Source organism: Dreissena polymorpha, chromosome 10 (genome assembly GCF_020536995.1).
Source record: "Dreissena polymorpha isolate Duluth1 chromosome 10, UMN_Dpol_1.0, whole genome shotgun sequence".
Lineage (NCBI taxonomy): Eukaryota > Metazoa > Mollusca > Bivalvia > Myida > Dreissenidae > Dreissena > Dreissena polymorpha.
Genome location: NC_068364.1, coordinates 44310802 through 44337953, shown reverse-complemented (window position 1 = coordinate 44337953; position 27152 = coordinate 44310802). Strand labels below are relative to the sequence as shown.

Genomic DNA, 27152 nt, shown 5'->3' with positions numbered 1-27152 from the left:
CAGAGTTTGTGTGGGTATAATAATGTGGGGGCAACACTAGCAGTGTGATAAATTGTAATTTTAGCACAAACTGGCAAACGAGTTAGCAATTAAGATAAAACTATCAGCTTTACATATTTATTAAAAGTGGACATGGTATAACCACATTATATGTCAGACAAAGGATTCAAGTTTCTGAAATGGTGTTGGACGAAATGCAAAGAATATCATAGCATGTTTTATAAAGCATTCAAAGAACATTCGTATGCAAATGTGCCCACATATACTTATTATAGGCCTCTACAAAGCAAAGAAATTGCAACAAAATGGATGGAAATTAGGTTTTTTTGTCACGAAAAAGAATTATAAAGTTGCTACTAACATAAGGTTTCCTATTCTTCTCTAGATGGTATCCATGTTTTCCCAACATGGTCATTAAAAACGCAAATTTCTCCACAAGAAATAGTTTTCTTGAGAAACTCTGCTTAGAGGTTATGGCAGACATGTGTACGTTTGTATAAATCCTTTAATCATTGTGTTGGCTTGCAAATTAAAGAAGTTTTTCTCTCCTAAATGCCTGAACATGGCCCATTTTGCCCGATCTTCTTCTTCAGGGAGCCACATTTCGCTCATTTTTTAAGAAGATTTGTCAGGATTTTTTCTACACGTAGGCCAATACCTTTGTAATGAATGTTAATACACAGTTGTTTGAAATTGGACTTTGAAATGTTTTATTTTTTTAAATTTACTTACCATATGTAAGTTCACGCTAAAATTCACAAAGCTGCTCGATTGGTATTACGCTGATCACAAGGTATCGGGTTTCCTGGGGTGGTTCCGCTTGTTAAGAAAGTTTCGTTTAAAGAAATTTTCTTCTACGCAAACATAAAGTCTATGCGGAAAAATGCAGTTCCTGATTATTTAAGAATATGCCGTCTAGTGCGGTTTAAAATATTTCCACTAACAGATTTTCCTTTAAAGTTATTTATTTAATAGTGAATGCTACATCATTTCCACCCACCGATAAGTCGTAGGTGTCATATGTCGCTGCGCATAAATCTGAACGCCTACATAAACATTCAAAGGGGAATTAATCAAAGTCTCCAAGCAATTGAGTCATTCATTTAGTTCACTATATGTTATATGTTCCAGACTTCAAACAAACAATTCTTCAAGGATTATTCTGCGCACTTCGCCATATGCTCTGACATATACGCATGACAGAGATTTTTCTACAGAAAACGTGTGTATAATTAAATTGAAACTTACGTATACGGCACTAACCATATACTTCCTGTTAAAATACTTTAAGTTCCAATCTTATCATACTTTCATATCCATTTGTAAATTTCCGTAAACCAATTTTTTAAATCTTTTTCTTTGTATTGTGGTAATTGCAGACAATCATATAGAACACAAGTGGCTGGAGTTTATAAGGCAAGAATATCGCGGAATATATAGTATGGGGTCCACTGAAAAACGTTTTTTTTAATTAATGCACTTAATGCAACTTTTGGTTTTCTCTCGTATAAAAAACCTAATCCCATGGCAGTTTTGTTCATTGACTAATAAAAAATATATGAAAATTATTGGTAGAGTTTAAGCCAAGGAACATTAGTACCAGAAATCCTGATCCTAATTCTCTGGGCGCCTCCGTAAGATAGCAGATTTAAGCAATAAATCGTCTCCTGATCCAGAATATGGTACCAGAACATTTTCAAGTCGGGATTTGGTTCTGCACTGAACCGAATTATTGTCTAACCTTTTGGAAGAGCTTTATAAAATGCATAGCCATGGAAAGTTCCAACAAAATTGAAAGAGAAGTTCATATGGTATGGTTGTTCATGGAAAAACTAAAAAAGAACAACCGAAGAAGGACAAAACATATCTCAATATCACAAAAGCATCTAGTAAGCGCAATCTACATTTAGCAAAAAGTATGTGACCTTCATAAGTCGTTCTTTTTTCATCGTAAACGATGCCGATGTTATCGATCCATATGAGAATAATCCGGCCCCATGCTTTATGAAATAGTTTGTATATTTTTGTTGTTAGTTAGCACATGATTTAAATGCTTGCTGCAACATCGTAATGCATGGTGGGTAATTTCCTGCAACATCGTAATGCATGGTGGGAAATTTCCTGCAACATCGTAATGCATGGTGGGTAATTTCCTGCAACATCGTAATGCATGGTGGGTAATTTCCTTCAACATCGTGTTGCATGGTGGGTAATTTCCTGCAACATCGTTATGCATGGTGGGTAATTTCCTTCAACATCGTTATGCATGGTGGGTAATTTCCTGCAACATCGTAATGCATAGTGTGTAATTTCCTGCAACATCGTAATGCATGGTGGGTAATTTCCTGCAACATCGTTATGCATGGTGGGTAATTTCCTGCAACATCGTTATGCATGGTGGGTAATTTCCTGCAACATCGTTATGCATGGTGGGTAATTTCCTGCAACATCGTTATGCATGGTGGGTAATTTCCTGCAACATCGTTATGCATAGTGGGTAATTTCCTTCAACATCGTAATGCATGGTGGGTAATTTCCTTCAACATCGTTATGCATGGTGGGTTATTTCCTGCAACATCGTTATGCATGGTGAGTAATTTCCTTCAACATCGTTATGCATGGTGGGAATTTCCTCGTTGTTGGGCTTAATGAAGGTCGCCAACACGAAACAAGAAATATATGTGATTCTTAACAATCCAAATAAAACGAATCGGGACTCCATGCACTTGAGCTTGTTTTTGACCATAAGGAACTTTTTCTTCGTGAAATTTAATTGCGGATTAAAACCTTGTTAAATACTTCAATATATATATATCAAAGACAAGTATGACACATATACACGAGCATTCATGTAAGATTTATCCGTTTCTTAAAAGACGTCTGTTTATTTCGTTGCAGTTCTAGAATATACCAACACAATACAGCCAAGGAATTTTATTAATATACAAATATGATCATTCTACATCAAAACGAAATGCTCAACAACAACGATGGAAATAAAGTGTGACAAATTACTGACACGGATTCGCAAATCTCATTTTTTACCTTCCTCAAGAAAGTACAAACAACAATATGAAAGGAAAATTATCGAGAAGTTTCACGTTGAATCACATACTTTAATTTAACACACAAAGCTTTATGAAAATACAACATGTAATGGCTACATTTAAACGTATCACAAGGTAACTTCCTGAATACTCTCATTGGAAACAAAACATGCGCTTCCGGAAATAAACAATATATACAATGCAATGACTCATATATTCGTCGCCATGGACTCGTACGTCGCAAGTCACGCTTTAAGTGTCCAAGAAACATTCACGTGATCTCTCTTACATGCATGTGGCACTCAATTAATAGGTTAGCTTTGTAATTTAAGAGTCGATAACGGTATCAACTAGTGCATAAACTACAGTTTTAATGCTGCTTATTTTTATGTGAAATACATCCTAATTACTTTATATAATAAGCATGTGTTTTTAGCCAGAAATTCTATCTATTCGGTATTCATGTATGCAGCACAAAACGTAAAATTTCGGCACCGATTTCAGACGTATTCACTGATTTTTTCTTTAATTTTGAGTTATCGGCACAACACTGCAATAAAATACTGTTTTATGCACTAAAGATTTGTGCAAAGGTACTTCAATAACATGAGATATTTTCAAAAATAAATTTCTTAACGGTGTGTTTACATTCTTTCCAGTCCGGATATAAAACTCTGAAAAAGAACATGAATTTTATTCCATTCACCGAGCTTCAAATTAAACAGGGAATTTAAATGATCTCAAGCGACTATTTTCAACCAATGACATGAGTAACCTTGTAGTAAGCACACGCCGTATAACAACAGTATAGTGCACACGCCGTTTCCGACTTCTAAAAATTTCACTCTTTTTGTTCATGCATGCCTTTAGGCTAGACATTCATGTATCTCTCATTTTATGTTACATCACATTCTGAAATAGCCTTTTTTTAACATAAAGAAAAACAAAAGGATGTTAGCTATAACTAAATTCTTACTTAAAGATTCAAAATTGTAAATAAATGAATGTTGCTTTAATATTGCGATATGCTAAACTCAATGCGTAGCAGAAATATAACTCCGACAAATAAAGAAATTTCAACAAAGTCCACTTTATGCGACGAAAACATAACACTTTATGTTGATGCACTACAACTTTTGCAGGTCCTGTATAAATGAAACATGGTATGTTTATTCTAGATGGCTTATTCCACTATTCACCATAACCAAGCGACATCATTCATATAGCAATGCTTACAATCACATAAGAGTGGTCTCCCATTCTCAAACTCATCACAGTGGCTTCCCCTGTTAACGATCGTTTAAGAAAAAACAGTGTTTTTTATATTAATATTGTTATTGCCTAATATGTTTCGAGTGTGTTTGTTCGTAAGAAATGTAACTGCATGTCAGACTTGGAATAAATTTATGTTTTAAATTATTGATTTTTAAAGAGCATTTAAAGAGAAAGCTGTATGACCTTTCTGTTATGCATGGGTCACAATGAAATAACATTTAGATATGAAAACACAGCCTTATTATTTATGGAACAATTACATGCATACTTATGAAGTACACGATATTGTTTTATCTCATTGATCGAGCGACTTATGCTTATTTCTTCCATTTAATTTATATTTTATAAGCTAAATTATTTATATTAATTTATTAAGTTACAATTTTAAATTATTTTGGATTGGGTATTAAATTCGAGTGAGTTTGTTGCCGATTTGAATAAAAATATGATAAAATACAATTGCTTCAAACGTCACCGAAATATAAAACTTTTCCAACTCTGACTGCAATTGTCTTGGACTGCATCATCATCAATACACCATATAAGATTTGCAAACACACGTGGGAATGAATATTCACGACGGCAATGGGTAATCGTTAAAACAGTATAAAACAGATGTTTGAAAAAAAATCAACATATCATATAACATAATCACATCTAGAGACACGTCGTTATTTTATCAGATACAATTATATAAAAAGCAATTCACTGAACAATATTGAATAAAACGGCAGCTGATGCCCGGTATCATATGTCGGTAGTCAAGACAACACTGCACAATCCCTTGACATAATTAGCTTTCACTGCAGTGGGCTCAATATCAATAACATCAAGATTCTTCTCAAACGGAAAGAAAAGTAATGAACGCACGTTTAAGTGGATTTCATGGACCGCAAGTAGTATTTTGACATTTGTCATGCCAACTTCGCTGGCGCGATAAATCCCGGTGTGCACAAGACGTCTCATTTCACAGCTTTCGATGCATAGGTTCAGCTTTAAAAACTTCCAGTAAATCCGGTAAATCTGAATAATGTTCTGGTTCCTAAACCTCTTTGCCTCTTTTTGAACAAGAATGTTTGCACATTATGACGTCACAGTGTTCCATAATTACGTCGCTGTGCTATGTGCACTGACATAGTTCGCTATTGGTTTAATGCGGCGTATTTCCGTTCTGGGTTGAACGAATGTTTTTATTGGCTTCGACCGGAACTACCTTGATGACGTCATTCAGTGTTTTCCCGCCGGCATGTTTATCACCTCCTGAAATGTTTAAATGATCATTTAATTATTTGCTCAAGCAAGAAGTCAAGCGAACTATTGCGCATTTAATAATCATTTATAAGGATTTAATGAGTCACGCGTTACTCTTTGTTCATAACTTACATTTTATTGTTACCTCCTTAACTATGTTTACTGAGTAAAGAATAGTAAGCGAACAGATGATACCCTTACTTGTGAAAAATTAAGGGGCTTAAATTGAGTCGTGTTCTGAGAAAACCGGGCATAATGCATGTGCGTAAAGTGTCGTCCCAGATTAGCCTGTGTAGTCTTCACAGGCTTATCAGGGACGACACTCTCCGCATAAATTTAATTTTTGCTTAGAAGAGACTTCATTTAAACACAAAAAATGTCATAAAAGCGGAAAGTGTCGTTCCTATTAGCCTGTGCGGACTGCACAGGCTAATCTGGGACGACACTTTACGCACATGCATGAAATCCAGTTTTCTCAGAAAACGACTCAATTAATCATCAGTCGTATTTACATCCATGTTACACAATATATTGCCAAATTCAAAGGTAAAGAATAAATATATTGTTTTCAATTGATGGTTTTGATATAATCCATACATGTATGTGAATACTGGAAATAAATTGCAAGTAGGTACAGACAATATATAGCAATTGTTTCGGGGAGATAAACTATGAAAGGGAAGGGCATGTAAGGTTTCAACTATCTCTCGAAAATATATTACAGGTAATATTCTAAACGGGTTGCAAGCATGTTGGAATGAAATACTATGGAGGTTGTACACAACAAAAGCTACATACATGTTGGTAAACTACAAGTAGGCAAATAACATGGGTTTTTAGTTTGTCTGGACGAATTAATATAGGAATAAAACAACATACGCTGCTCGAGTGTCGGAAAAATAGAAGGGCTGCAAAAAGGAGCATAGAGTTATAAGAGCGGGTTTTACTTATACTAAAATAGCTGCAGTGACTACGACCATACTTGCCGCTCCAGGGCCGGGCGTCGCGGCTTTCTCTTGTACTTCGCTACTTGAGTCCGACTTAATGAGTCCTGCAAAAATGGAGAAGAGTTTTCATGAACAAAAATACGGCCCTGGCGTATCTGTTCAGTGTTTAGGTTTGAGAGGGGATTTATCTTATTTGCTTTAGCCTTTTACGATTTTACAACTGAAACCTCGTTAAGGAGGTTTCTATAATGATAAAAACAATTCAAAATATTTATAAAAAATAAATAAAAAAATTTTCTTCAGAACTGGTACATTACATCAAAGCAGCTTGTGTAGATATCTTATGTGACTATATTTATTAAAATGTAGTCAAAGGCATGATTCATGCAAGAGTTTTGCTCATAATACATTCTGAATTTGGTTATAGTCATACGTTCATTTGAAAACAAAAACGTACACCAATACTGTTATTGATAAATGTGGTAGTTAGCATCAATAACATAGACATGTAAGAAGTCCATAGCTCTAAGATGTATCTATTAATTACTGTACAACAATTCTTATAACGGTAACGACACAAATTAATGACGACACCGATGATTATGAGTTCCACCAAAGCAAAATTTTGTACACATCTGTTTATAGGATATACCTTTCTAGATAATATTGCTTTCTGAATGAATCTGAATTCATGTCTCCATACGCCATATGCGTTGATCACACATATTATATTTTGCATATTTCAAACTTACTTAAGGAATGTATGTGTATTTCATGAAAATATATTTAACATGTGCATATGCGCAATATATTATTTTGTAATGCTATGTTGACGAAATATTGAAAAATATTGACTGAAAAAATCCGATTATTTTTCTTAGCAACCTGAGTGGAGACTGTTTGTGAAGTTCAAATCCAGCAGAAATATAGTGCTGACGCATGTGCTAACAGCTTTCATTAATTGAATCAGCAAACCGAAAAAATTAGGAGTGAATATATATACCACAGCTTGAAGTTCCAAATACAAATAATTAAATTAGAAAATATGTAAATGATGTATATGTTGACTATTATCGCTTACTATAGATTTTGCCACGCTCGTATTGGACCAAGATTACTAAAAGAGAATGTCTGGAGAGTGCTGATTAAACCCAACATAATTGGAACTCGTCATCTTAGTACAACCCATTTTTAATCCCAACATTTTTTTATTTTACTCTATGCTCAGCCTTCAATTATCCACCATCGTGTTTTAAAGTCCACATTCCTAATAAATTATGCTGAGATTTCGAAATAAAAATAAAAGACAATCATGTATACAGATAAGTACAGTTGTAATCTTTTGCAGAACACTCTTCCACCGTACATCTTCGAAATCTTAAGGTGCATTACTCTATTTATTTATCTTGTTTACGACAATACATCTGCATCATCGTTTCAATTTCGCGAGTTTTTTTTATTGCGACTGATGTTGATGGTTTGTCTTAGCCTGTAAGGCATTGTATAGGCCATTTTTTGTTTCGTTTCTGCTCGAGCCAAGGCGACTCAAATCAACACATCAATCATCTTTCCTATTAACTAGGTCATTAGCAGTCCTAACACATAACGTTTTAATCAACATCGAATATTTTAAAAATCCAACATGGCAAAGAAATGTATAATATTTAACCAAATTACTACATATCAATTAAAAAATAAGCATAAAACGTCTTAAAATTAAGTAAATATGAAAGATAAAGATAAAAGATAAAGAAGCTTTATTTAACGTCGCATATAATCAACAAGTAACATTAGCTATACAGCTTTTGTGCGACAAACAAAGTATCCACTGACGAAATAAAAACAATCAAAAGCATAAAATATAAGTAATTGTGTTTTTATAGTGATAATACCGTAACATATGATATCAGAATATGAGGAATACTTTATGATATTATCTCGAAAGCAAATAAATATCATCTTCTTTAGTGAAGTTCGAATGTCCTCTATAATAATATCTCATATCTTAGGCGATTCTATTTGAATTATAATACTCTACACAATTATTTACGCTTGCAATAATATGATATGTAATATATGTAATTTTTAATTTATTTCAAATAATTTAAGTCAAGTATGCCCTACACCTTTCACACCGATTGGAAACAGACGTACAAAGGAAGGCATCAAATATGTAATACATACAGTACAACACACTACAATACGAATACGTTTCTTAAACCTTTGCACATCCTTTAAACCACGGTGCCTATACCACGTGACTTTTTAAGATCTGTGTTGGGAGAATACAGCGTGACCCAGTTAACATTTTTAATGATGTCTTTTTAAATATTTCACCGTTTTTAATGGGATAAAGTGGAGAGCCCGCTCATTCGTAAGAGTGTTTTTTTATAGGTATCATGATCTTTTTAAACAAATAAGTATGTTTTCAGTTAAGTGCAACCGCGCGTTTGTAATATTAAGTCCCCACAATGATCCGACATTTTTCTAACCGTTTAAACGTGCGGTTGGACTTAATTGAAAAAATACGTATTTGTTTAAAAAGATCATGATACCTATACAAAACTCTTTATCCCAATAAAAATGGTGAAATGTTTAAAAAGAGATCCTGAAAAATGTAAACTGGGTCGCGCTTTATTCTCCAAACACAGATCCGAAAATGTCACGTGGTATAGGCACCATGTAAACACTATCTGTATAATATCGATGAGGGGTAGGAAATATAAACTAAAGAGGAGAAAGACTCACGACACAGTATCAGATATTGGATTCAATACTTGTCTAGTAATTGAAAGCGTACTTCTGAAAAATGTAATAAAATATGAGACATTCAAGTTCCAGGTGGTCTTTATATATTGACAATTGCCTGGTAATTACAAATAGGAAACATATATCACAATTAGGGACTGTGAAAATAATAAATTAAAACGTTACAGATTTCTTACATTCAATAGAAACGACCGAGTTAAAACAATATAGTGAATGTAAATATTTTGAATTTATTTTTACTAATAAATATAAAGGGTATTCACAACAGCAAAACAAGCATAAAAGGGAAAATGTAGTCATTTGTAAGCAATCAGCGCACAGTCGTGCTATGCCAAATACAAATAACATAGTGTAACAGATGACATACCGTTCATTGCCAGTGAGGACTAAATTAAAACGAAAACAAATTAAACGCATCAACTAGGCATGTAAACATTTTGTGAAGATCGTAAAATATGCATCGCATATTTTGCAGATAATATAAATCGTGTTAATGGTATTTCCTTTTTGTTTATTAAATTTGTTTTCAGTATAAACTGTTAACCCCGCTTTCCCAAGAAGTGACATAAAAACTAGCGATAGACGGACTTTGAAAATATTTCTTCAAAAAATGTTTCACAACAGTGTGGTTGAAAATTTAATCGCCATGCGTTACCTTTGTCTTTGTGAATTCCGTCGAAATAATACAGTTGCCTATATGTATTCATCGTGATAAAGTAAATAAGTTATATTGCGAAATACATTCCACCTTTCATCATCATTATCATCGTTGTAATCATCATCACAATCGTCGTTTAAATATTCATTATTTCGATGATCATTATCAACTTCACTTTCCTTATCAAGATCATGATCATGATCATGATCATGATCATCATCATCATCATCATCATCATCGTCGTCGTCGTCGTCGTCGTCGTCGTCGTCGTCGTCGTCGTCGTCGTCGTCATCATCATCATCATCATCATCATCATCATCATCATCATCATCATCATCATCAATTAATCATCAAGAAATTAAGGATATATATATTTTTTAATATAAATATGAAAAAAAATCATAAAAATGTAAAATCAATTCCATTTACTATAAATGAAACACCTATAACTGACAGAAATAAAACACGTATGTTTGTGTGTATTGGGCGACGGCTAAATTTTTTCACATGCTTGCAAGCAGTTGGATCAGGTGAACTGCGATAGGTTGCGATTAATTAACAATAACCCAGATTTCAATCGAAAACACTGATATAGTCTTTAACATATGTATTTCCTTTCTTAAATTCAAATCGTATAGAAAATGATTTCAGATTTAACACTGTTAACCGAATGGTCAAAAGTGTGCGTATTTAGAAACAACGTTGAATCCAAACTATACATAGCCATTAGTTTGTACCCGTTTGTATGCAAAGCCGGTGACATATAAACAGTGAGAGATACATAACAAAATGAAAGCAAAGGGATTAAAAAAAATAATACTGAAACACATTCCTCCCCTGGTCTTAAATCATACTTGCCATTTATATCAGTGCTTTCGATGAACACGTGGATCAATAACTAAATTAGTATACATTATGTTACTGTGGTCGAAGTAAGTTCATGTCTAACTCGCTTGAAGCCATTAATGTAGCTCGCAGTTCATGTTACCGATGCATACAAATAGTATTAGCGCATATTATTTGCACCACGTAACAATATGTATAAAAGTCGTAATGCACAATACACACCTTTCTGTCTTTCTGAATCAAATACATAATAATGAACTATTTCAAAGAAAATCCCACTGAAAACATACTGTATATACGGATGTGATTTATAGGAGATGTTGCGTGATTTAATGAACAAAGCCACGAGACTTTACCTGTTTCTTCTGACAGACGGAAAGCAAAGTGTTGCTATGTATTTTGTCAACCATGCGCAATTGAAAACGAACTTAATTTACAACATCAATATTTGTGTCTTATTCTTAGAAAATGGGCAAAATGCATGTGCGTAAAGTGTCGTCCAAGATTAGTCTGTGCAGTCCGAACATGCTTATCAGGGACAACACTTTCCGCTAAAACTAGATTTTCGGTAAAAGGGCACTTCCTTTAAACGAAAATAACCATTAAAGCGGAGACTGCACAGGCTAATCTGGGACGACACTTTACTCACATGAATTTTGCCCTGTTTTCTCAGAACAAAACACATATAAACACAGGCCGAATATAATATAACGTATCGTTCTTTAATACCAATTAGTAAACGATTGTCAAACCTATTTTGTAGAAAAATACATTGCAGATAAAAAGATTCATAAAATGGTATTTTAAATACAACAATGTATATTTAATATATTATTTAAATATTACGCAGAATACCGTTTAGTAGAATAAAATGTTAATGCAAACATGCATGGCAAGTAAATTGCACAATAAATTAAACTGCCCATAGACTAGCATACTTAGAAATTATGTATTCAATAAACGAAGTTTTAATAACAAATATGCAAAATGAAACACTCTCCGAGTTTTCTAGAAAATGACACCCTGCAAGCTCCATAACCACAGTTCAATATAGTTACCATAGCAACTGTACATACCTTATATTCTCTATCCTTTTGTGACATTATTCGTCGCTTCTTACATGGCTACAAATAACAAAGGTGATATACAGTTTTATAAAACGTGCGTAATTTAATATGTTATGATAGTCTTAGTAGTATAAAAGTAGGGCTTTCGCGGCCATCTTGGACGGTTTATACCGCCATCTTGAACGTTCCAACGTTTTGATTGGTTGTAATGGATTGAGATCGGCCTTCTGATTGGTTGATAGGTTTTGCGGCCATCTTGACGTTTACAACCGTCGGTTTTTGGCGGTTTGATATATGATGAGTAAGAATGTTGGCGGTTTGACGCCATCTTGACGGTTTCACTTCCGTCGGTTTTTAGCGGTTTCGTATGAGTAAGAATGTTGGCGGTTTGACGGCCATCTAGACGGTTTCCGTCGGTTTGAAATATAACACGTGAGCATTTTAGCGGGCGGGTCGAATAATTGCCGCTATATTGACGATTTCACTTGTGTCGGTTTGAAATATGATAAGTGAGCATTTTAGCTGTTTCTCTGCCTTCGGTTTAACATTTCATGATCGAGCATTTTGGCGGTTTGAATGATTGCCGCTATATTGACGATTTAAGTCGGTTTAATAAAGGATGGATCCTTCATATTGATGCGTTATAATAAGATCGTTTAGGTACAAGTATGCACGAACATGTTTAATAGTGCCGTTGGATTAGTTGGTTTATCTTTTCATCCATTATTTAATTTTTGTGGACGTTTGTGGGTACAAAACGTGCGTGTATTTTCGTATAGAATAATGGCACAGACACAGTCACTGTTTTCTGAAGATACACTATCTTATTTTAAGCAATATGGTTTTGAAAACATAACCTGGTCCCCAGTGTGTAAAGAAGTAATTTGTACACTTGACAATAACTTTACCTTAGTTTTGAAAAAGAGACGATCACGAGTAAAACTGGTTTTTAAAAAAGGAAAAAACAAGTTTATTTTACCAACGACAATGTTTGAAACGTTGTGTAGTTTAAACGAAATTGTTGAACTATTGATTTCATTTTTAGAGGGACAGTCACCATGAATGCACTCAAGAACTCGAGTTCAAATTTGAACACCTCACATTTTATGAAGATAGACTTAAAACATTTGATCTATGGTCACCTCAAATTCAACCGAACAAGTTTCAGTTATCATCAGCTGGCTTTTATTACACAGTAAAAACGATACAATAGAATGTTTTTCGTGTGCAGTACGATTACACCAATGGGGGAAAGAAGATGATCCTGTTGTATAAACTGTAGCCCAGCGTTAAAAACATCTATTTTGGGTGTATTTGCTGCTGACCAACTACGAAACGACTTGAGATTTCCATGTGGATTTATTGCAAATACTGATGATCATTTGAATGACGGGAGACATTGGTGTAGATGTTACTTTTCAAATTCAACAACAATTGAATATTTTGATAGTTTTGGTAAATCTATTGACCATTTTGACCAAGACTTATTTTAGTAAATATACATTTGTTTTTGATTACATTGTTGTTAATTTTAGACAGTTGCATAGTGATTATAGTGATTTGTGTGGAATGTATTGTTTGTTTTTCTTATTACAACGTATAAATGGTGCATCTTTTCATGATATACAGCTATTCAAATGATTTTGACTATAATGATTCAGTTGTATATAGTTGTATTAGTAATATGTTTCCATATTGTGTAAACAGTTTAAATGTAAATAAACGAATATGTAGACCTTTAATAAAATGTATCTAACGTTATTTAAATGTGATTGGTTTTATTTTTTAATTAGTATGTTACCTGTGAACCTTTAATACACACATTATGATGGATACATTCATTAAATTTGAATGCCCTGCAACTTGCATTATTGCCGAATCAAGTGGTAGCGGAAAGTCAACATTTCTTTCTTTTGAATGTGTTTTAAAATGCGCAATTCATGTTTACAGAGATTCCAAAAAAAGATCATTTATTGCTATTCGACTGATCAACCCTTATTTGATAATATGAAAAAGCAAATAGAAACAATTGAATTTCATGAGGGTTTACCAAGCAAATAAGACATGGATGTGTGGTCAATGGAATCTGACTTCAAAATTTAATTTTAGTCATTGATGATTTAGCTCAAAAAGCATCTGAAAGTATGGATATAGTCAACTTATTCACCATCTACAGTCACCAAAGAAATTTTTCGTGGTTCAGAATCTTTTTACAGGTGGAAAATATTGTCGCACTATAAGTTTAAATAGCCACTATTTTTTATTGTTTAACAATCATTGAGATCTAATTACAAATACACACATTGGCAAAACAAATGTTCCCTGGTGAAACAAATTACTTTATGGATGCATAACGGAAAGCTACAAATAAAAAATATAGTTCCTTACTGGTTGATATAAGTCCACATTCAAACCAGTTATATAAACTACGAACAGAGATATTCTCTCATCAAACTTTGATTGTGTTACGACCTAAAAAGGAAAATTATGGCAGATAAGCTACAAAAAGAAAAATACTTCTTATTTTTTCTTTTAAACACAAGTGAATACCAACAAAAAATACTTATTAAACACTTAACAAAACCTCAAATGAATGTTATTATAGAGGTGGTTTACAATGCATTTTAGGAAATTTAATCATACCTAATGAGAATAAAAAGAGGATGAAAAGATATAGGCATGTCTTTCGCAAGCTGATTTCCAAAGGTGTATCACAGAAGAGAAGGAGAGCCATTATCTTAAAATATTTTAAGCAAATTATAACACTCATAAAACCTTGTGAAACATGGCTCAGGAATTAGTGTTGATCCCTAAATCAAAGTATGAATATTTGCTATTTAAACCCGGATACATGGAATGTGGTAATGGATTTTAAAAAAAAGAACAACCATCAGAAACAACAGAAAAAAGAGACCTGTCTTCAGTTCAAATTGGTGGTAATTCAGAAAGAAAACTTACTGTTAAACAAACTTTTGTTGATATTGGAGCAAAATCTATTTTTAAAAAAGCATCAAACAGTAGAAAAATTACCAAGTTTTTAGAAAAAAGGCAAAACACTGAAAATAATAAAATAAGAAAAAAACAGAAAGTAAAAGGTAATCACACGAAAAAAATCAAATGGATTTCTTATAATGTATGAAAATCAACTGCTTACTTTTAATTTTAAATATATTTTTTCCGCTAAAATTTTAATTTTTTCCGCCAATAATTTGGCAGACTTTCTTCAACAATAAGTTGGCCGACTTTCTTCAACAATAAAAAGCGACCACAGTCTCCACTTTCTTAGTTTGAGAAAAAATCTTCACAATGGAAGACATAAATTTTGATGGCCTAAACAATATGTTTCCAGATGAAAGATCAGAATTTCAAGACGATTAAATACTTTGAAAAGAAAATTGAATTGTGATGTGTGTATCAACACAGAAAAACGACAAAAACAGGGATTTAGATGTGAAAATCGTGAAAAAGTTAACAATGTAAAAAGTAGTCTTAATAGACATATATTAACTCACAACACATTTTTCACTTGTGAATACTGTGAGTGTAAATTAAGAAGAAACGACTACCGTTAAAAACATTTAAAAAAAACATCAGAATGGTGGTAACGAAAAATGAACAATATCTAAGGACTTACTCTCTCGAAAAAATTTGAAATTAATCATTCACACCGTAAACTTTTCACCATTAAATTGATATAGATTCATGGATTTACCAAAACATATACAGCGTTCACATTCTTTGTTAAACATTAGAAATGTGGATCAAAAATGTTTTTTTTTTATGGGGCTGTCTCGCTTCCATACATCCCTTGAATTGTCCTTTGGTGAGTACTTATCAGCCATTTGAGAATGAATTAAATATGTCAAATATGAATTACGAGGATAATGATGTTTTACCATAACGTATTACAAAATGTGAGCAAAAACAGCATCACATTAATTTGTTGTTATTGCAATCAGAAACTAATACCCACTATGTTCTCATTAAGGACATAAATAGATTGTTGACATATTTCAGAAAAGGAAAGACCTTATTGTATTTTTGTCAATATTGTTTTCATGGGTTTAAAAATGAAACTTTATTAAAAGATCATATAGAGTATTGTCAGTTATACGATGCCCAAAAAATTGAATTACCATCAGGAGATAACTGTTTTCTTGAGTTTAAAGAATATGAAAAACTTTGCGCATTCCTTATGTCATTTATGCAGATTTTGAAACCCTTAATACACCTTTAGATGTAGACAATGAATTAAGTTGCACTTAGAAAAACAGCTGTTGGAACCCTGCTATTTTGGGTATAAAGTGGTATGCAATGACCCTAATTACACTAAGGATACAGTTGTGTATCGAGGGTTTGATGCTTCTAAAAAAATTTTAGGATGTTTATTGCATGAAGCTGAAGAGATAAATAAGCATTTTAAAAACATTAAACCACTGAACTTGACAGATTATGAAGAAAGAATGTTTCAAATGTCTAAACAATGTTGTTTATGCAAACAAGTATTCATAGATGAAGAGAAAAAGGCACGACCATCATAATCATACCACTGGAGCATTTATATGTGCCACACATATGAACTGTAACTTGCAATGTAAACAAGTTAACTTTGTGCCCGTTATCTTCCATAATTTGAAAAACTTCGATGGTCATATGTTATGTGAAAGAATTGGATCATTTAAAGATTACAAATTAAAATGCATTCCACAAACTATGGAAAAGTATATCAGTTTCAGTGTGGGAAAACTAAGATTTATTGATTCTTTTGGATTTTTAAACACATCATTAGAAGGTCTTGTAGATTATCTATCTCAAGAAAGTGTACAGCCATTTAAACATCTCCATAGTGAAATACATTAAAATGCAAATCTATTGTTGAAAAAGGTGTTTATCCCTATGAGAACATGACCTAATGGGAAACATTTGATGAATCTCAACTTCCTTCAATTGACAAATTTTATTCATCACTAACAAGTGATAACATTTCTCAGGATGATTATAACCATGCAAAACAAGTGTTTGAAGTCCACAATTTAAAAACATTGGGCGAATACCATGATCTTTACCTAAAAACAGATGTTTTGCTCTTAGCTGATGTTTTTGAGAATTTTCGTGACACATCTCAAAATTGTTATGATCTTGACCCTTGTCCTTTTTATACAAGTCTTGGACTTAGTTGGCAAGCTATGTTGAAAATTACTGATGTGACAGCAGTGTTTTATTGCAATTTCGGGGCCGATATTCGGCCCCATTCCCCTAAAAAAAGAGTATATATTTTTCCCCAATATTGTAGAAAAAATCCTCTCCAGAAGTTTTAAAAAAAATATAAAAAAATTATTAGAAAGAACTCTATAATGATAAATATATCTCAAATTTATTTCATAAACAACTAACGAAGTATATAAAAAATTAATATGATTTTGAATTATTATAAAGAGTTATATTAAATTATTTTCTCCCACATCATATGAATTGCATTTTTCCCAAAATGGCCAGGAAAAGACCTTATGTATCTATATTGTGTTAATATTTGTTGATAAAAACATTCCAATATGGTCCATTTTATTGATAAAAAATGCTCAAATTTGCTATTGTATCGATTAAAAAATCCCAATAAGACTCAAAATGGCTAGGAAAACTGAGACTGTGCATGAAGGCTGAACTGTCTGAAACTAATGTTTAAAAATCATTAATATATATTAAAGAAAAAGGACAGAGAAATTCAGCTCTGAATATTACATTCATACATACATGTGTATTCATATAATAAATATCATAACATATAAAAGAGTGAATTTTTAATTTTCCCCTTTTCCTAAAAAACGACGCGTTTTTCCCCTTTGGACGGGCCGCGCCACCATTCCCCTATTTGCAAAAAAACACTGGTGACATTAGAACTGATGACAGACATAAATCAGGTTCTGTTTATTGAAATGGGCATTCGTGGAGGTATTAGTCAAATTTCAAATTGATATAAAAAAGCAAACAATCCCTATTAAGATGATTATGACCTTTCTGAACCAACATCTTATCTTGCTTATTTCGATGTGAACAACTTGTATAGTTACAGCATGTCACAAAAGTTACCTGTCGGATTCTTTAATTTTTTATCTCAAGAAGAAATTGATTGTTTTAATGTACAAACAATACGAGAGGATGGATCCAAGGGATATATTTTGAAAGTTGACCTTGAATACCCTAAAGAATTACATGATAGTCATAATGACTTTTGTCTTGCTCCAGAACGAAAGTTTATGCCCAATGAGAAATTGTCACCTTATGCACAAAAATTATTTAAAACATTAAATCCAAAATCAAAACATCAAAGTTTAAATGTAAATGATCAACTACCACCCAGAGCAAAAGCTCAAAAATTACTACCACTCCAGAAGACAAGAGAGACTACATACTCCATTATCGAAACTTGCAACTCTATCTCCAGCTGGGAATGAAATTTGAAAAAAAAATCATAGAATATTAGAATTCCAACAAGATGATTTCATGGCTAAATATGTACAACTCAACACACAGCTGAGACAGCAAGCCAAAGCAAGCTTTGAACAGAACTTCTACAAACTCATGAATAATTCAGTATCATGTATGTTTTAGTTCTTAACTTATAACAATACAATGGTTTATGTGGTATAAGACTATATCATTCCGTTTAAAATTAAGTTTAAAAGAAAACATGTTTGATAACCTTTTTGTTTTCAGTCAGTATTTACTGAAGCCATCAAGATTGCAATCATTATTTGGTTCATCTTTAAAGTACAATAATCAAACACACTCCCCCTTTGATGAGTTAACAATGTATTAACCATAAATAACAGTTATTAAAGTTTCAGAAGATTTGTTGATGTTAATTTTCAACAAGATGGTCGTCGATGAAATGAACCCCATGTTAATAATTTATAGGAAAGAGATTTTTATTTAATTGTAATTAAATGTAATTACCATTTCCAAAAAATGCGCTAACGCACGTCAGAAAGCACATTAAAGACATTGTCGGTCCTATTGAAGACAATTAAAATGTTCACACTTAGCTTAAATGGTTTGCAGAAAGTAACTTCCATCAAGGCAATTACTAACACGTGCAAAACAGACATTGTTTCAGTTCGGTAGATGTTTCACAGTTTGACACGCTGAGTACTTGCACGTACAAACTACCGAAGTTGTAAAGCCTTACCGCGTGTAAAGTTTGCCTTTGTTCATTTTAATATCTTGAAGTTCTATCGAATCAGCAATTAATACAAATAATTAAAGTTATAATATGAAAGTTCTTTCAATCAGCAATTCCTCCAAATACTTCAATTGAATTTGAAATGATAAAGTTCGAGGCAGGGCATTTTATCTAACAAGTATAATACATTCAGTATTGAAATACAGAAAGGTAATATTTTCTGTCTTATCATAAGATTTTTTTTAAATAATTATTAAATAAAAATGCTCCCATCCGCGAGACGACAACGCTTTCACTATGTACAGAAGCAGTTATAGATTATACCATAACCGGTGCTCCTCGGTTATTATTGCTGGCCTGAACACTGTAAACAAACGAGTCCTGCCGAGCGGATAACTTGCATTTGATTTAAAATTAATGTTAATACTTTGTTGCTATTAATCTAACATACGTGTGGAACAATTTAACTATGAAAAAGGGCATATAATATGTGAAAACGGGAGGTCCGTACCTGTAGCAAAACCCTAGTGGTTTGGGCTAGAAGTATGGATCGGTACTCCTAGAACGAGATTCTAGAGGTACGGATCCGTACCTGTAGTCACTTCCTTTTATTTAACCGAAAGAGAATTTTAGTACTAATGAGCTGAAAGTAAATAGGATAGCATACAGCGATTGCATAAAAATCGATACATGTATTTCAACAATTATAGAAAAAATAAAAATACATACTTCTTATTATATTTCAGGTAAAACAATGGAAAATCTTCGAAAGCATCGTTCAGTAGAGTTGGTTCACACAGAAAAAGACTGAAGAAGGTCGCTGCAAAATCAACCTATAAACTCCATAGATTTTTCTGTGAAGATCTTGTTGGAGTAGAATTAAATCGTCTTAAATTGAAACTTAATAAACCCATATATATCGGAATGACTGTTTTAGATTTATCAAAATATACTATGTATGACTTCTATCATAACCATTTGAAACAGCTTTATGATTTAAAAGTGCAGTTACAAATGACTGATACCGATTCGTTTTTGTTTTATTGTGAAACAAATAATTTGTTTAATGACATATTCCCATATGTTTGATACTTCTGATTTCCCTAAAGATCATTATCTTTTCAGTAATGTAAATAAAAAGGTAATGGGCAAAATGAAAAGTGAAACAATTAATAAAAGTATATCGGAATATTGTGGTTTGCGTTCAAAAATGTACGCATATATTTTTGATAACAAAGAAGACAAAAGAGCGAAAGGAATTTCAAAACATGTTGTTAAAAAAGAATTAAGATTACAACATTATAAAAAAGTGTTATTTGAAGAGTCATTGCTATTATCAAAAATGCATTCATTAAGCAGTCACAATCATGAAATTTCTCTTGAGAAAATCACTAAAATAGGTTTATCCTGTTTTGATGATAAACGGTATCTACTAGATAATGGAATCGCTAGTTATGCATATGGTCACTACAAAATGCAACAGACATAATACATGTATAATTATTATTATTTATTTATTTGTATTGACATGAACATTGTTTCGTCTGTCTATCAATATTCATTTTCATTGTAGAATCTGTAAATAAACATAGACTTTATATAATATCAGTTATTGCTATGGCTTTATATAATATCAGTTATTGTCATGACTTTGTTGTTATTTGTTGAATATAATCATCTGTTGTATTTTACTATATCAGCAATAAACTATGTTTCTAAAATTGTTAAAGTAGTTTTTATTATAGCAGCAAATGTATAAATGTAAACACTTACCGCATATGCATAGAACATCTCTGCAGATTCATCCTAAATTAATTATATAAAAAACACGTTGTATATATATATATATATATATATATATATATATATATATATATATATATATATATATATATATATATATATATCAAGGTTATATATATCGAAAACCTTCGATTTGATATAAAGAAAACCTTCGATTTGATAAAAGCAAATTACTTATATCCGAAATCAATTCGAAATGCGATGCCTCAGCGGGTGGTAATAGCGATGGTGGCGCTGTTGTTGATGGTGGTAATAGCGCTGGTGGTAATAGCGCTGGTGGCGCTGGTGATGATGGTGGTAATTGCACTGGTGGTGCTAGTGTTGATGATGAGTCCTAAAATTGGAATAAACGCAATGTTCATGTTAAATATTAAACTTGTAATATGAATGAATTTTATTTTAATTATATTTTATTTAAACACATACAAGAAAGAACCAATATACGTATATAACTTACCCCATGCCACAAGGCATTGTACCCATGTATGCGGGGTACTGATCCCATTAATGCTTAAACTTTGTGAATGCTCAGAGAAACAAATTTACTCTTTTTATTATCAACAATGTGCACATACGTAACCCCCCTAAAGGGAGTTACGGATAAAGCTTTATTTTCGCTTAAGGCCGTCGAGGCCTTCACTTCTTCTCCGTATGCGTTGCGTTTTTCAGCAAACATGTTAATGGGATTGAAATGAGAATAACCGTTTTATTTATATTTTTGCTCATACAAGCCTTTTCCTCAACTACTCATAGAGGGGGTTAATTGTACAAAGTTGAAACCCCTCCCCCAACGCCGTTGTTTTAAACCACACGCGATATTTTTCAACCACTCAACACATGATTTCTACAAGCGGGGATTTAAAGTTTAGGTTATTTAGATATAGTTGATAGATTTGTTTGTATTAATAGGAGCGCTTGAAATTGATTGACACTTTACATGTTGTTGTTTTTTTTAAGTACACCATTGGTTCTATCTATACACTTTATAATCATGTTTTACACACCTAACTCAAAACAGTTTTTCACTACCTTCACCCCAATAGACTTGAAATAATAGTAAGACCATTTACAATAAAAGTAAACTTTTGAGTACAATGAACTACAATAATTGGGGAATCAGCGATTATTACCCTTAATGCTATTATTTACATTGAGTTAAATAAATTAACAAACAATCATCTGAAGATGTAAATCTTTTGTGCGCGCTTTTTAGATCTTTATTAAGCGCGAAGCATGCCGCGCTCTGTGAAAACGGGGTTTAATGCATGTGCGTTAAGTATCGGCCCAAATACTTAACGCTCATGTATTAAACCCCGTTTTCACAGAGCGTGGTCCAAATACATTTAAGGTATAAATAGACACACTTGATAAAATGGTGTATAAGCTATTGCAGCAATTGTTATATCTTAATTATTTATTTTTGTGTAATGTAAACCATTAATTTATCTGACGATATATAAATTCCTTGCTATGAAAACGACAAATGTGTGACTGACATGGATTAAGTAATACAAAATAAGATAACCTTTTGATACTGCATTATGTTGAAAATAAACTAGTCCCAAAAGAACATTTCCAAGTTCGAATTTGTTGCCCATTCGGAACCTTTAACAAATTACCGACCCAAGTTGTGTATACATTATTTATTTACCAACCGTTAAGTAGAACAAGCAAATGATCTTCGTGCATTGCTAGCTAATAGAAAACACTTGTCATGGTACTACGTTGTGCACTGGCATTAGTGTGAATCGATTGTAAGAAAAATTACATGTATTAATTAAATTATATAATATGCATAAACGTATGGCGTGCATATATGTATGACTTATTTTATGTTATTCATAAAATTGTATAAATGATCAATTATATGATCGCATATCGGTATGATTCGTCAACTTTTATGAATAAAACATTTCTATAATCAAATTAAATTTATAATAAATACATTAACATATATGGTTTTGAGCAACTTTATGTATTACTAGTCCGTTCTCTGTGAAAGGGGGGTTTAATGCATTACGTAAAGTGTTGTCCCAGATTAACTTGTGCAATCCACACAGTATTATCAGGGACGTGCAATCCACACAGTATTATCAGGGACGTGCAATCCACACAGTATTATCAGGGACTTTATCTTGTGCAATCCACACAGTATTATCAGGGACTTTATCTTGTGCAATCCACACAGTATTATCAGGGACTTTATCTTGTGCAATCCACACAGTATTATCAGGGACTTTATCTTGTGCAATCCACACAGTATTATCAGGGACGTGCAATCCACACAGTATTATCAGGGACTTTATCTTGTGCAATCCACACAGTATTATCAGGGACGTGCAATCCACACAGTATTATCAGGGACGTGCAATCCACACAGTATTATCAGGGACTTTATCTTGTGCAATCCACACAGTATTATCAGGGACTTTATCTTGTGCAATCCACACAGTATTATCAGGGACTTTATCTTGTGCAATCCACACAGTATTATCAGGGACTTTATCTTGTGCAATCCACACAGTATTATCAGGGACTTTATCTTGTGCAATCCACACAGTATTATCAGGGACGTGCAATCCACACAGTATTATCAGGGACGTGCAATCCACACAGTATTATCAGGGACGTGCAATCCACACAGTATTATCAGGGACGTGCAATCCACACAGTATTATCAGGGACGTGCAATCCACACAGTATTATCAGGGACTTTATCTTGTGCAATCCACACAGTATTATCAGGGACTTTATCTTGTGCAATCCACAGAGTATTATCAGGGACTTTATCTTGTGCAATCCACACAGTATTATCAGGGACTTTATCTTGTGCAATCCACACAGTATTATCAGGGACTTTATCTTGTGCAATCCACACAGTATTATCAGGGACGTGCAATCCACACAGTATTATCAGGGACGTGCAATCCACACAGTATTATCAGGGACTTTATCTTGTGCAATCCACACAGTATTATCAGGGACTTTATCTTGTGCAATCCACACAGTATTATCAGGGACTTTATCTTGTGCAATCCACACAGTATTATCAGGGACTTTATCTTGTGCCATCCACACAGTATTATCAGGGACTTTATCTTGTGCAATCCACACAGTATTATCAGGGACTTTTGCTGAGAAGAGGCTTTCTTTAAACGAAAAATATCATACACGCGGAAAGTGTCGTCCCTGACTAGCCTGTGCTTATAAATGTTTTTTCCAGTTGTGATTTACAAATGTTTATTTTTATTTTTTATTGTTTCAGTAGTAATTTAGAAATAGTTATTTTGTTTGTAATGTTTTAATATTTGCAATGTTTTATTATTATTATGTTTTTCATAGATTTATTATAATTCTTACATTCATGTTTTTTCAAGGTTTTACTAATGTTAAATATTTATATATGTATCTTAATTGTTATACATGTTTTGTTGTTTTAATAAATAAAGTTTTGGAGGTTAAACGCTTTTTTCATTAGTTTTACCAGTAAATGGACTTGGACTTTGTGTGTGGTGAATTCCTTTACTGTTGGAGTTATGTTGAGGTCAAGCATTGAATTCGCGTATTAACTTATTACAACTGACATTCAGATTAAGCCAAGTAATGACTTTGGCAATTTAAGTATTTCCTGTGAAGTTATCCTTACAACTGGTCTTGTGGTGATGTTATCAGAAAATAAATCCTTCTAACTACTTCTAATTGCATTTGCTACCCTGAAATTAAAAACAAAAATAATAACTTAATGTGTAACAAATCTAATCGGTCTTCCGGGCTTATATTAATTTAAAAACCCAACAACTATCTAAATTAAAGGTTAAATTGACCTTTGTTTATAATTGAATAATTCTGTCGGAGCACAGACACGTCTGTCAATTGCTATTTTGATAATCTCCACGCAATGTGTGTTAGACAACTGGTCTCGTCCGCTTCAATGCATCGTTTTTAGATAATATTCTCTAATGAACTCCGCTTCATTTCTGTTTTGTACTCGAAATTACAAAAAATGCGCTCGGTTTAAAGGGGGTTAGTGTAATTATACCTCAAACGCTGACTAACAGATTTAAAAGTCTCTTGACTAAATTAACTACAAATCACACCCCAATGATTGTAACGCTTAAGTATTTAACAACGTCAGGTGCATTTGAATGCTATTTCAGAGCGGGGGTAAATATTTATTTTGAAGAAAAATGCTTTCATGTTTTATCTCCTATTCACAATAACCATTATATCATTACTAATACAATCAACAAAACAACTCATAAAGTTTATTGGGTAAAAGACAAGTGCTTATTTATACTAGCGGACTGGCTTGAAAAGAATAACCACTCGAAAATGCTTCGTTAGATCGATGTACAGGCACTGTACGTGTTCGCTGTTGTAAAATGTCTCTGATTAGCTTCTGCGCATGCACAGGCTAATCAATATGCACAGGCTAATCTTATTTGATATGCATTAAGCCCCGTTTTCACTGAAAGCAACCAATATGTACAGATTTCAGGTTACGCATGCGCAATTATTTTCCAACTATATTACATATAAAATAGTTGAAGTTCGATATCAATATTTACCATGATCAAGCGCATACCCACTATATCATCATACATCATTGTAAAGATTAATGCATAATCTTTTGAAAAAATGCATGTCATTAAATTCTATGTGTGCTAACTCAAAATATTTACCTTAGAATAGGCAAACCGGTTTTGGCAGCTGTGCAGACAACCATTTTGGTCTCAAATAGTATGACCTACTTTCAAAGCCGGGAACCATCAACACATAAAGTAGAGCACAAAAATGGCTTATTTTCTTATTGCTTACATATATACCTTCAAGTTGATACCAAAACTAACCATTTGCAATGTATTTTACAAATCCTAGGCAGCATGCACTCAACAAAGTGTGCTAAGTATCAAACTGACTGCATGTAACCCTAACAACAGGAGTTCCGGGTTGGGGTTATGTTACCTTCAATGATAAACACCAGATTGGCCAATCTCATTTCACAGGCTGTTAAACACTGAGTCATATTTATAAACCCTTTGCATAGTGTACCAATACACAGCGGTTCATCACATTATGTTGAGGCATCAACGACAACTCTGCTAGGAGAATGGAATTTATCGTCTGCTGCAACAGGCTTACCATACCTAAGCCTTCTTGCCACATACTGATTTACAAAATATTAGGGCTGCAATATATCGGATCCTACTTCAGATTCGCGGGTACGGATCCACTCCTGGAAATTTCGGTTCCGAATATTTATTTTGATAGTTGTATATAACCTAGCGCTGTTTTCACGAGTATTGTTTTTTATACAGACTGGTTCCCTTTAAAAGATAAAAGAAACGTATAATAGTCGATATTTATTGACGTGTGACACTCAAATAGCAGATCATTCGAGATCCTTCGGCTTTTATTGTGTAAGAGTGTCATTTGCGACAAAGCAAAACTAATTCGAAATCATTGATGATTTACACATTACAAATGCAATGCATAATGGCAATAAGTAAGTTTTCAATCCTTATTGTCTTTCTGAGTTGTATTAAAAACAACGGTAGTGGATCCAGTGTGTCTGGAATGTTATTCAGGTAAATTTTGCATAATTTCGCGACCTGTCCAATTGAGTTCCTGCATCATGTAAATTGTAATGTCTTGAAAGCATCATCTACTAAGTTTAAATGCTATCTTGTGATGCAAGGGACCTCAGTGCCCAGTGAGAGAATCTTCTGCACAGCAGGAGATCTCGCCAGTGCTCATAGGGCTTGCCTGGACCCGGACAATGTTGAAATGCAAATTTTTGAAAAAACAAACATCAAACTGTATGAACAGTGAAAATCATATGTTAACAAACAAACTATTAAGTGAATAATTGTTAAGGTTTCGTTTTATTTTGACATTTCTACAATGTTAAACGAGAACTTTATGCTTTTTGTTAAAAAATGTTTAATGTTTTTTAGTCAAATTATACTTCTAAAGCCATTGATTTCTTTAATTTAGACAGAAACTTCTAATTTTCTCTTATATGAAGGATCCGGATCCGAAAAACTGTAAGAAACCATATTTGGATTCGGATTCGGATTCGAACAAAAATTTTGGATTCGTTTCAGCCCTACAAAATATGGTCTGTAAAATTAGACTTCATGCTCGCTCATGAAATGTTAAACCGAAGGCAGTGAAACAGCTAAAATGCTCACTTATCATATTTCAAACCGACACAAGTGAAATCGTCAATATAGCGGCAATTATTCGAACCGCCCGCTAAAATGATCACGTATTATATTTCAAACCGACGGAAACCGTCAAGATGGC

The 27152-nt window shown here is 33.0% G+C and overlaps 1 protein-coding gene across 2 annotated transcripts in view; it reads right to left on the bottom strand.

Moving 5' to 3' along the window:
- Positions 1-2921: 2921 nt before the first annotated feature.
- The window catches only part of LOC127848766 (cys-loop ligand-gated ion channel-like), a 75399-nt gene continuing 51168 nt past the window's right edge, over positions 2922-27152 (bottom strand). For both annotated transcript variants that reach the window (XM_052381367.1, XM_052381368.1), the window contains 4 exons: positions 11870-11917; positions 9657-9675; positions 6556-6624; positions 2922-5582 (listed from right to left, as the gene is read on the bottom strand). In XM_052381367.1, coding sequence (XP_052237327.1) covers positions 5473-5582; positions 6556-6624; positions 9657-9675; positions 11870-11917 — 246 coding nt within the window. In that variant the 3' untranslated portion in view covers positions 2922-5472. The remainder of the gene's footprint in view (positions 5583-6555; positions 6625-9656; positions 9676-11869; positions 11918-27152) is intronic.